This window comes from Glossina fuscipes, unplaced genomic scaffold (genome assembly GCF_014805625.2).
Source record: "Glossina fuscipes isolate IAEA_lab_2018 unplaced genomic scaffold, Yale_Gfus_2 2, whole genome shotgun sequence".
Classification (NCBI taxonomy): domain Eukaryota; kingdom Metazoa; phylum Arthropoda; class Insecta; order Diptera; family Glossinidae; genus Glossina; species Glossina fuscipes.
The window spans coordinates 1,164,092-1,176,323 of NW_023998416.1; the positions used below are offsets into that span (position 1 = coordinate 1,164,092).

At 33.7% G+C, this 12,232-nt stretch overlaps 1 protein-coding gene across 1 annotated transcript in view; it reads right to left on the reverse strand.

The window, feature by feature from the left end:
- The window catches only part of LOC119632805, a 35,665-nt gene extending 23,882 nt beyond the window's left edge, over positions 1 to 11,783 (reverse strand). Inside the window, exons 1-6 of the mRNA XM_038025921.1 lie at positions 11,673 to 11,783; positions 11,461 to 11,564; positions 10,616 to 11,259; positions 10,312 to 10,559; positions 10,098 to 10,254; positions 9,853 to 9,992 (exon numbers count right to left, since the gene is read on the reverse strand). Of these exons, the coding sequence (XP_037881849.1) occupies positions 9,853 to 9,992; positions 10,098 to 10,254; positions 10,312 to 10,559; positions 10,616 to 11,259; positions 11,461 to 11,564; positions 11,673 to 11,783 (1,404 nt within the window). The remainder of the gene's footprint in view (positions 1 to 9,852; positions 9,993 to 10,097; positions 10,255 to 10,311; positions 10,560 to 10,615; positions 11,260 to 11,460; positions 11,565 to 11,672) is intronic.
- Positions 11,784 to 12,232: the final 449 nt, after the last annotated feature.

Consider the following 12,232-nt stretch of genomic DNA (forward strand, 5'->3'; position numbering starts at 1 on the left):
AACTTATTCAAGAAATAAATATAGTTAAATGCAAACCAAAATACCATCGCAGAAGATAGTTCCAAACCGCCACCCATGAGACGACGGAGACGTGCGTGTAAAGCATCAGAGCGGTTGCAGTACTACCACAACAGCCGAAACACTGTAACACTTTTTTTTTTTTTTATTTATTAATAGTAATTAGTTGTGTCATCAAAGTTTAAACAAAGATCTTTAAGTTCATGATAGCGATGCGTGAGGTAATTTTAGACAAGAAGAAAAAAAATGAATTATCAATTATAATGCTAGTATACTATTGAGTGGCGAATAATAAAAGACACCAAAAACATAACACATACTTAAAAAATTGTCAATATATGTACCTACTATACTATATAATCTGCTATACACAAATAAAAAGCTTAACTTAGTAAACTTAATCTTTTTACATGTGCCCAGCGTAATTATATTATAAGAGGAATAACGGATGCCTAGCTAGCATTCCTAACTTCATAAGAGTAACTTAATTGAAATGCTCTTTAGTGAAATTCAAGCCAACATATAAGGTTGGTTTTGTCTATCCGCAAATAACATTGCTGGCATAATTATGGGCTTATGTTTATTATGATAACGCATACACTCTTGCGTTGTTATTGTTTTTACTATTGAATTCTATCAAAGCCATGTCAATTGCGGAATTTCGTTTTATCATAGTAAATACATTTCGTGCGATGCATTGATAGTTGGTTCGCTTAATTTAGGAAAATATTTGTGGAAAATCTCTTACAAAACTAATTTTTGATAGAAATTCATGTTTATTTTTTAAAGAGATTTTTAAAATAACATTTTTTCGCTTAATTACGATACATAACACTTTAGATATAATTTTTAGTTATTATTGCTTTAAATATGTTTTGCTAAAAATGTTTTTCGGAAGTTCTTCTCGATGCTAAAATAGTTATGAATATTGCAAATGAAAGTTTAAAATAGTTTTTCCTTTTTTTTTTTTTTTTTGATTACGATATTTAATTTTTCTGGCTATGGTAAATTATCCTGTGAGGTATATTGTAAGTTATGTTTGTCCAATGCAATTTCATAGGCTTTAGCCCGATTAGTAAATTTATGCGTGGAATTTGTTAAAGAGGTTATGTGAGCGGTTTTCTTTCGAGTCGTGTACCTTCTTACTTTTCAATCAATCAATATGGACTTATTCTGAAATAGTCGAATAATAGCGATTTCTCCTCGAGTGTAATCACCAGAAGTTGATTGTGTTTATCATGCTCCGACGTGTTTCTACAGCATTTGTCTTAGCGAGAAGTGCCTATAATTCATAATTCTTTTCCTTTCTCTCATCAAATTGCAGAATTCCCCTGGGAAAAAGAGTTCTTATTATAGTGATAGGTGTAAATTGGATAAACAAGAGCCGCGTTCAAGAATCGTCAAGGAATATTAAATGTTGAATACAAGACAACATTTTCTTCGCTCAATGAAAAGTAAGTAACATTATATTTGGCCAACTTCCTTTAGCGTATCACAAAAAATTTTTATATTTTAGCCAGTTAGTTAGTCGTTGACGAGTATGCTCGTCATGGAGAAAAGGTGCTATTTTGGGCAGTGTTTGCTCGCTATTTACATTGCAACCTTGATGAAAGATAAAACATATTTCCTAATTTCAGGATATTTCGGATGTATGGTGGCCGAGATGAGGTGAAATCAACAAATACCAAAATATATAAAAAAAAACAAGCAAAAATACTTCACTGGGCCGCGGTCCACCATTTAATACCATACACTATGTTACAGTTATTCATGTAAGGAATTTAAAAAAAAAAAGCGTTATATGGAAAGCGGTGTAAAAATGGTCCAATGAGAACCATTTTTAATGGATTTGGCCTTGGACCAAAACACGTTAGTGCAAAAAATTTCATTAAAATATCTGAAAAATTGCAACCGGTAGGCTAAACACAAGATTGCCTGGACAAACATTAGACAGACAGAAGGACAGATGGATAGGCAACCTTTAAAAAGTGATTCTCAATTGATCGTTATATCGTGTGGTGGACCACAGGTGGTGTAGGGTATAACTATTACAAGACATGGACGCGTATATTTAATTTGTTTTAGTCTATGCTATTGAATGACACGTTCGGTGATAAAAAGTATAATCCTGCTTAAACTTTACTGTACAAATGTCTAATAACGCCAAAAAATGCTTTCGCAGCTTTGTTATTATTGCTGCTTGATAATTTTTGGTATATACCACCTTGGGAACCCTACATCAGGTTGACATCTGGCTTATCCGGGGACGTTACAGAAAACAGTTGTGTATCTTTGAGTAGATCCTCATTTGATCGTATCAGTTTGCATGAATGTGTATGTGCGATGATTATGTATTTTAGAATATACTCCGTGTTTGATGTGCAATCACGTCATGGCTTAATTTTTACGATACAATTCAAGTGGACGTTTTTCAAAGAAGTCGCGACAGCTAATCTCGGTTAAGAATGAAAACCATTGGAAAAAAGCGAGTACCATTGTTCTAGACGAAAACAGCAACATTAAATGGCAAATGTCTTCAGCAACCACTTTTTGTCACTTTCTTTTATGTATTAGCATAATTGCTTAGTAACATGTCGCTTACGCTGTGCGGTCAGTTTCTGTGAAGAAAGCGAACAAGTAAGGAAAATAGTGCTACTTGATACTTTTACTAGTTAGAGGAAAAATTATTTGTAATTCGACCTGTTATCTATAATAATAGCATCTGTTGAATAATATTAAACCAACATTTTCTTTGTTTTTGTTATTGTATGCTACTAGCTTGAATGCCTGTCTTCCGTTTCATTAGCGAAATGTGTAGTGGCGCGCAGCCATGCATTCGATTTACATGTATATACACGTACATATATTTAATTCGTTTCGCTCGTACTCATTTACGCGCCTATTAAAGACATTTGTTCCAATGTTTATATTACGCGTGTACAGTAAAAGCTCTTTATTCGCGGGGTATATGCTCCATAAACATGCCGCGAATACAGAAACCGTGATAATTTATATGGGGTTAGAGGGGATACGTTCCTAGGTGACAAAATAAAAAAAATCAATTATATAAAAAAATCAATTTAATTGAAGTTTTTGAACATTTTGATCAATTATCTTAAGGCTTAGGCAATGGTTTGAAGAATTTTGTAATTTTCTCTTGCTTGGCAGTTTTTAAAAGCTCCTTCAATTCAGACTGATACGCAGCAGTCGCATTAGCAATTTGCCTCTTAAAAATAAGACTTTGTTTCATAGACGGATCAATGTTCATAAAGAAATCGCCAAGCTCATTTGCATTCTTAAAACTTCACTAAGATTTTTCAAATTAAATGTCACGTTCCCCGTGCTTGTTGAAGCCTCTTCTTCAATGGGCTGTGAATTTAAACATATCCTCCAAGTCGATTCCAGTCAAATTTTGCGATTTAAGCAATTCCTGAATGTCACTTGATTCTATCTGTTCGAACCCATCTTGTCCTATTCCATTCGCGATTTCGGCTATGTTTGCCGTCAAAGTTTGAACTTGCACAGACTCTTCGTCATTTTCCGCAGTCAGAGCAGGCCACAGTCTTTTCCAGCATGACTTTAATGTGCGTGGCTTTAGTTCTTCTAATGTTTTTTTTAGGTTTACGATGCATTTTGCTATGTCAAATTTCTTCCTGCATTCCAATTACATTCATATCAGGATTACATTCCATATTATCCAATACGATTTTAAAGGTGTCGTCTAATGTAATAGAGCTTAAAGGCGTGGATTAATCCGCGAATAAAGACATTTATAACCGCGAATAGAGGAATTGGGTCGCATTTTTTTTAATCCGCGAATAGTGAAACCGCGAATGAAGGCAGAGCGAATAAAGAGCTTTTACTGTGTACTATATTTTATGATACTTTAATGTGAATTTCATTCAACCTAAAATATGTGAATTCTTTTTAGAATTGCACAGGTACTTTTCTTCATTTATTTGTATATCGCTGTAGATATTAAGGATACCACCTTTAAAAAAGTTCTGTTAATAAATAATTTGTGTACGCAATAGAAAAGTGCTTAATCGTTCATTAACTTTAATACTCGTTTAATCAAAGACATCAAACATATTATAGTTTGATTGCACGCATATTCGTCTTATTAAATGAACAGTTGAGCAGTTGTTACACACATTATCATTACTACGATTTTAAGGTCGGTTTCACTTACTTAGTATGCACGGCTGGCTTCTTACACAATCGCTGTTGCATGGACTGTAAAATTTCAATAGAATGTGATCTTTCAAGAAAACTTATTTCCAATTGTCAATTTTGTTCGAATCGATTAATTTTCAAGGTTATGTTTGACAGTTCACAAATCCCTTTATATACATTCATAAAAATTTCTCTGGCACGAATTGAGTTCTTGTGCACAGGATATTTAAAATTGAACAAAACAAACAAAATTTTTGTTTTTTTATACCCAGCACCGAAGGATGAGGGGTATATTCATTTTGTCAAAACAGTTGCAACGTCCAGAGCGAAGCATCAGAGACTCGACAAAGTATATATATTCTTGATCAGTATTAAAATTCTAAATCGATTTGAGTATGTCCGTCTCTCCGTTTGACCGTCTGTCCGTCTGTATAATGTCTGTGGGAAACATTCTCTTGGGCGCAAAAATAAAGCTATCGTCTTTTGGCAAAAGCATTGGAAGTTCTTGCATGCAGGCTGGTGTTGAAATTAGTCCAGATCGGTCGAAGTTCACGCCTACAAAAATGAGAACACCTCCGTTTTTTAAAAGGAATAAAAAAATCGTTTTTTGCTCACGGCTCATAAACTACAGCAGCTGAGGGTACAAAAGTTTGAACGTATACTGTACTACGTATGCGACGTTGTAGTACGTGTACAGAAATGGAAAAAATTGGGCGCGTCTACCCAATATTATATTGAATCAAAATTTTATTATTTTTTCAATACCTTTATAAGAAGCAGAAACAAGCTTCAAAACCTCATAAAGTGTATAAATTTTATGTCCAGTTACAACCCTTAAAGGCAGCTAAACAAGTCCGCTTGTTCGCCCGCCCATCTGTCTGTTTGCGTAACTTTGTAATATTTTTGGTAAACATTCTCCTGTTAGTGAAAATGAAGATATCGCAAGAAGAAGATATCAAAATTCCCAAAAGTATTTAGAATTGACCTAAACTTTTCGCCTACGCCTACAAAGCCCACATGCTACTACGGCAAAAACTTTTATTTTGAAAATAGAAGAAATCAACTGTGCCCGTTCCATATTGTAGAGCATGAGGATTTTGTTCTTTTACTTCTATTGCCTTTTTTGAGGTAAAGAGTGAGGGATATAAAATATTCGGTTCCAACCGAATTTAATTATCTTACTTGTTTTTTTTTTCAACTTTCTTTAGGCAAAAAACTTTTTCTCTTGAATTTCTCATCTAATTAATTCGAAAAGTTTCAACAATACCCTTTTCTTATTGTTTTACCGTTTTGAAAAATCTGGTTCGGATATGAGCACTCGCGACATCCTCTTTCATCTTAGAATGGCGGGACTGAAAGTAAGTCTCATTGCACTTTACAGCACTTGTGCTAAATTTGTACGGCTAACGGCTAACTGTAACATCGGGAATGGCTTCAGATGGACCGATTTAGAATCATTTTCTGAGTAAAGATAATCTTATCTGTCGGTTCGTTTGTCTGATGTCCCTTCATGTCAGTTGATTTTCAGTATATAGGGCCAATTTTTAAGATATTATGATGAAATCCGATATACAGACATGTTTTAGTTCGGGAGTGAATGCTTTTACAAATGTATTCGAATTGGACGATTCTTACAACCATTCCATATATAACGCCCGATTTGAAAAAGTCTTTATACGAAAAAAAACTGTAATTTTTGTTATTTCCCTACAAAAGTCAATAGCGCATAATATTTTGGAAGTTTAAGTAGAAATATAGAAGATTCGGATATGAAAGAAATGACTTCTCAACTACGATCTTGGTGGGGTTACGAACCACATGCGAACCAATGCAAAGTATTGGAGCTATTGTTTTATCTTAATTTATCCATAAATATACTCGAGTAGCAAGACGTGAAATTGTTGATTTCCTTTGTTTTGTTTTGTTTGATTCGTTTACATTATATTCCTTGTTGTTGTTGTTTAATGTACATATTGTATGTGTTTTGTTTATTTTCATAAAGGTTCTTATTGTTATTTTTGTTTCTGTTTATCCTTTTCATTTCTTTCTTTTTGCTTGATAATACTATACTAATGTATAATGTTATTTGTGTTAGCAGGAACTTCTAGATGTCTATTATTATAATCTATTATTATACGATTGTATAAGCTTATGTTTGATGAGAATCTAATTATAAATTACAAATACAAAAATAGCACCAATTTAAACAAGTAAAAAATTTTTATTCGGTTTTGATCGAATCTTTCATACCGATTACCGATCACACGATTTAAAAAATACGTATGTACATATGTACACATTCTACTAGATTTTTTTTCAATTACGTTCTGTAGCGGCAACCACTCAACGTTACTGCTCTAGAAAAATCTCTGCTTTTTGAGAACTGACTGTATTCGTTTTGTTCTTTGGCTTTAACATGTCTATAAATTTGAGGTTTGTGAAAAGTTAAGTTCTAACACTAAATGGTGGGAAGCCATGCAAAGGGCGCACCAATCATTATTAATGAATGGCAAACATGGCAATTAACAAATGTTTTAAAACTTAAAAAAGTTATTGGTAAAAAAAGGGTTTTCTCTCGTAAACAGATAAAGATGGATTTAAAGCACGATTAGTTGTTAAAGTCGCATCGTACGCATTATACCGAAACGTTTTCACTTGTTGTCCGTAATAAAACAATCGGGATCCTGTTTACGATCACGTCGGAAGATAAGCAACGGTTTATCCAAAAAGCGACAATGTGTACATGGCGCAACCAGAGCAACGACTTGATGAACAATTTTCCAAAAAAAGAGTTAAAATTCAAGAAAGGTTTATATAGGTTAAGACAGCCTGAGTTTCCGTGGAAATTCAAATTAGGTAACATTTTAAAAGGAATTGTGTTTCAACAATGTGAATCGTGTGTTTATGTCGGAAATGGTGAAGGCCAAATCAACATCATTGCGATGTATCCAGATGTTCTTCTTATTACCTGTTCATCTAAATATGATTTGGGGTATTGCTGTCCAAGTGGATGTCGTTCACAAAAAGCCTGTATTTTTTAAGTCTTGAAGTAGATAAAATTCATAAAATTGGTGACATTACAGTTAGTCACACAGTAAACCGCACATTGAAAAACTTTCTAAAAAACATCTCTTGATTTTGGTCATTAAATAAAGTGTGATTTGTGTGACTGTCATAAAGTTGACGTAGCACACTATCAGTCTTTGATAGGCTCGACAATGTATGTTGGAAAAAATACCAGACTCGGTGAGAAAGAACAATTCACATTAAGAACATTTAGAAGCTGTAAAAAAAGCAAAAGGATGCAAGTTTATGAAATCCGGAAACCCGATGCGGATTGTATGCGGGGGTACTAATGACCGGAAATTTCATACAGAATATGTTATTTCCGTGGCTGGAGGTGTCTTCTCATATGAATAATATGGATTTGTATTTTTAAGTGTTATATATGTTGTAAAAGAAGTTATGTTCGTGAAAAAGTTGTTGCATGAGATGGGCTTTGCCTGCCCGGAATCTATAGCTGTAAATTACGATAATATGAATGCGATCAACTAGGTAAAAAAGTCGGTATGTCATTCTCGAAGTAAACTCAGGGATCTCAAATACCGCTACATTCGGAATGTGTATAAAAACAGTGGCTCTATATTATAGTATTGCAGTGCGAACCAGTTGGTGGCCGACATTCTTACCAAGACCTTACGCAACATAAACAACCAAAAATGTGTCAAGTTATTAAACGTAGTTAATTAATTTTGCCGAGGCACTATTTTAATGTTGTTTTAAAAATTAAAGTTTATGTACATTTTCATTTGAAAATCCGTAATAGATGGTTTGATAACCATTTTTTTTCAATTTTTAGAACTAAACTATCCAAACTTAAGGAATGCTTTCGTAGTAGTGAAAAGATAACTAACTAATCAATAACTAACTAATAATAAAAAGAAACCACTTGATTTTGCTTTAATTGGCTTATGGTATTATCGAAGAAATTTGTTTTGTTACGTGATGCATACATGTACCGGACTAACGATACATATGTAATGTGAATACGAGCATTGAACAGTATTTTATATAAGCTAAATCATGGTTGGATTAAAATCACCAAAGTTGTTGCTACTTTCATCTCAAATAAAAACAAGCAGCATTAGTTCGAGGCGACTTAAAGCGAGCCTATTTATCGTATATGCAAGGCTAATGCGTACGCTATACAACTCGCTTATGCATCTCGCGTATGCGTCACGCTTGTGTCTCTCGCCTATGCATCTTGCCTATATATCTCGCCTAATCATCTCGCCCATGTGTCTCGCCTATGCAACTTGTCTATGCAACTCGCCTATGCAACTCGTCTATGCAACTCGCCTATGCGTCTTGCCTATCCATCTTGCCTACGCATCTAGCTTAGGCATTCGGCTATGCATACTGCAGTCGCAGAGAATATTACGTTTCTGCGACGAGAAAGATTTGAGGTAAACTCAACTTTTATGACATCTCCCGTTTCAATATCGTTTCTCCATTCGATTCAAGCTTGTGCGCCTGATATGTATTTCTACCATAATTTTCGAGATAGACGAAATTCGTCAAAGCTGACATATTTTGAACTGGGGAATATTTGATCGGCCTGTTTGGACGAACTTTCTCCGTGTAACCGCATTTAGAAAAATATTTGCAATTTTTAATTCTTCGTGGTTGGTAAATAGATATAATTTTTAACATTATTCCGCAATAGTAACTTAAAAAAAACGTAGGTTTCTTCTTGGTGCCCATTTCTTGTAAATGTTTTCATGAAAAGTAAGCTTTTGTATGCTATCATTTTTGTACTTGATGGAAAAATAGAAAAATAATAATAAGATTTTCGAGTGGAAAATCAATTTTGCTAAATTTGGATTATATTCTCTCCTCTCCCCTCTCCAATCTCCATCATATAAAGAGTCCCATGAAAACTATGCCTTTTGGCATCATGTCAGTTTCAGTATTGTATCATGAAAACAAATGAATTTGTAATGGTCGAATTAGACTTATTGTAGTGTCCTTGCTTGTTTGACATTACACAAGCAACTTGCAATAATTACATTTGAAAGGCAGTGCTGTTCTATTGTTTCTTTTTTATTTTTAGTATAACTTTCGTATATAATAAAGAACTAAAATTCATTCATTATGATTATGGCCTTGAAAAATTTCGAAGATAATGTTGTCGGTGGATTTAAAGCCTCTTGCTGCTATTGCGGTGAACTGATGGATCTAACTTAGATCTGCCATCGTGCAATGCAAAATGCCTACAAAAATTTTGTTGACTATCCGTATTCAGTAATGCCAGGATGTTAATGTTTTAAACTTAAATTTAATTTAGGAGGAAAATTAAGCCCAAGTTTCTTGCGTTTCTTCCGGAAGAACTCTCATAGAGTGCATCGATCCATAGGGATGTATGATCCAAGAGTTGCATAAAAGTAAATGAAAATCAAATATGCAGAGCATTATAAAGTAAAATACTCCTAGACTGCGTCGAAGCTCAAAGCCAGTCAGAGAAATGCTTATTAAAATAAATGTTAACGCCATAAACGTAAAATGAACTACCATAGTCGTTCCAGCGCTGACAACAAGCTAGTGAAATGAATACGTATACAGTACCATAATACTGAATGAAAATTTTGTCGTACTTACGAATTCATTTACTACGAAGCATGAAGAAAATGCTATAACTGGCATTGCTGAGTACGCATGAATTAAGACCAAGCCCATAACGAGGCCGAAAGCCATTTCAACTCGATCTTCATGTAATAGTGTTAGGACAAAGACACTTACTGTTTAAATAATATGAAAGGAAGAACAACAAAAGGAGAATGCAAAAAAATATAAAAATGATTATCTCTCAAATGAGATATGCGATAGCGATCTTGTCCTTTTACCTAAAAGTACATATAAGGTAGGAAAAACCAATAATAATATTGCATCGTCGGTCCAATCAAACACATAATTCATAATTTGCCAGTTTAATACAAGCCATTCGATTTCTATTATAGTTGTTAACAAGAAACCAACGCAAAGCCCCCACAATGCAAGAAACTATATAAAGAAAAATTGTTAAACTTTTAAATTTTTATGCAAACACGTTTTGCTTACATCGTGATTTTTGGGAACTCGCTGTTTATGTGTAAAGACCATAATCATTATTTGGCAAAAAACGATTAAAGCCAAAATTCCAATGTACATTTTGTGAGTAAAATTCAATTGGATTACATAAATTAAAGTTGGCAGGAAACTAGTGCAAAAAATAAATTTACACCAACCGTGTAATTTACGTTCCGGCCGTACGACAGGTATTAGAAGTGCCGTTATAAAAAAGAAGGGTGCCTGAAAGTAAATTTTGACTTAATGTTATTTGCAATTATTTGTTTAAACTTAATAACCAGTAAAATTTTAATGCCCGCGCCGCCTTTGACATTATGGAATGGGCTGATCGATATCAAAAACTCTGCCATAGCATCGACATTTTTTTCGATAGGATTTTGTTGCATCCCCCGATATTCATCACTAGGTAAACTCTCTGAGCTAGAAGGTATTGAGATATCGTGTTCACTCACGTTAAGCTTTGTTGTCTTCTCTTCCGGCTGTCTATTCGGTGCACTTTTTCTTACATTACGTTTCGAAAATACTAACACATTTACGAGATATATGAGAAAGACGATTATTGATATATATGAAGCTATATGAATAAACGGTTCTGACTGTTGATGTTTCATTTTTCTTAGATTATGCATTTCGTGATACATGACGGCATAAGCGAACGTAGACCCGACCGCTGTGAAACCAATATCACGCATTAGTGTGGCTCCCTCGATTTTTCCGTAGGCAAAAATGCATATCAGAGCCAAACCAAGGAGCAAACAATGCAAAGCTTTTCCCACTCCTGCACTATATAAGACTGAGTAGTTACGATGCAAAGAGTAACAGGTTAAAATATTGCTCATAATTGATGGCAATGTGAAGACAAGCGCCAGTACACCAGCTCCAAAGCTATATTCTTTCATTTTAAATCGTCTTAGTAATACTAAGCTGTTCGGCAACAAACTATAAAAATAATAAATGTAAATATAAAAATTTCAAAAACTGCTGAATCATGCTGAACGCTATCATACTTACAAATATTTGCTAATCACAAACATAAATAGACTATAGATTACGACGAATATTAATGTGTAGAAAACAATGAAAATTCTCCCCACTGTACTATTTGGAACCTGCAAATAGCACACTATAATTCTTAAATACTCGATAAGGGGATCTAAAGTCTGGCAATTAGGATTATTCCACACAAAGTCGCAGGATTCTTCCACAGATTCTTTAACGTTTGGTGGCCGATAACAACGCTCCCTCTATAAAATAAAAAAAAAAAAAAAAACAAAGAAGAAAAGAACTTTGTCTAAAAAATGTTGGAAAAGTTTTGCGTGTAGTTGTCACATAAATTCTATAGAAAAACTGACCTCACTAGGAATACCAACATAGCTTTCGTGGCGTTTCTCACGGCTTAACAATTTCTGAGATAACAAAATGTTTTCAAAACTTCCGTTTAAAAACCGATCAGTTGCATTCATTTTGTTCCTTTCCAATGCTATATAATAGAAAATATAATTTTTTTTTTTTGTTTAACTATATAGCAAAAATGGCTTTGGTAAAAATTCGCTTTTTATTTTGAGATGAAAAATTTCATAATGAAAACTTTCTATGCCAACAAAATGATTTGATTTTCAAATATTTTTATAAATTGAACAAGTTATTAGAATCTTCTTCTTCTTTCGAAGTTTTTTGTTTGAACATTAATAAAGTTATTAATAAAGTTATTTAAGTAATTCATTTTTTCTTATTTGGAGTTATTTGTTGGAAATGGTTCTGTTTTCCCAGTCATTAGAATCGTTGATCTTGAGATATTTGTGAGCGTACCTATAGATTCATATTCGTCTTGAAGCAGGGCATGCCTTCACGGCACCTATGTAGGATTTGTGCAAAAAGCTACGATGAAACAAGAAGTAAACAATTTCGAAAA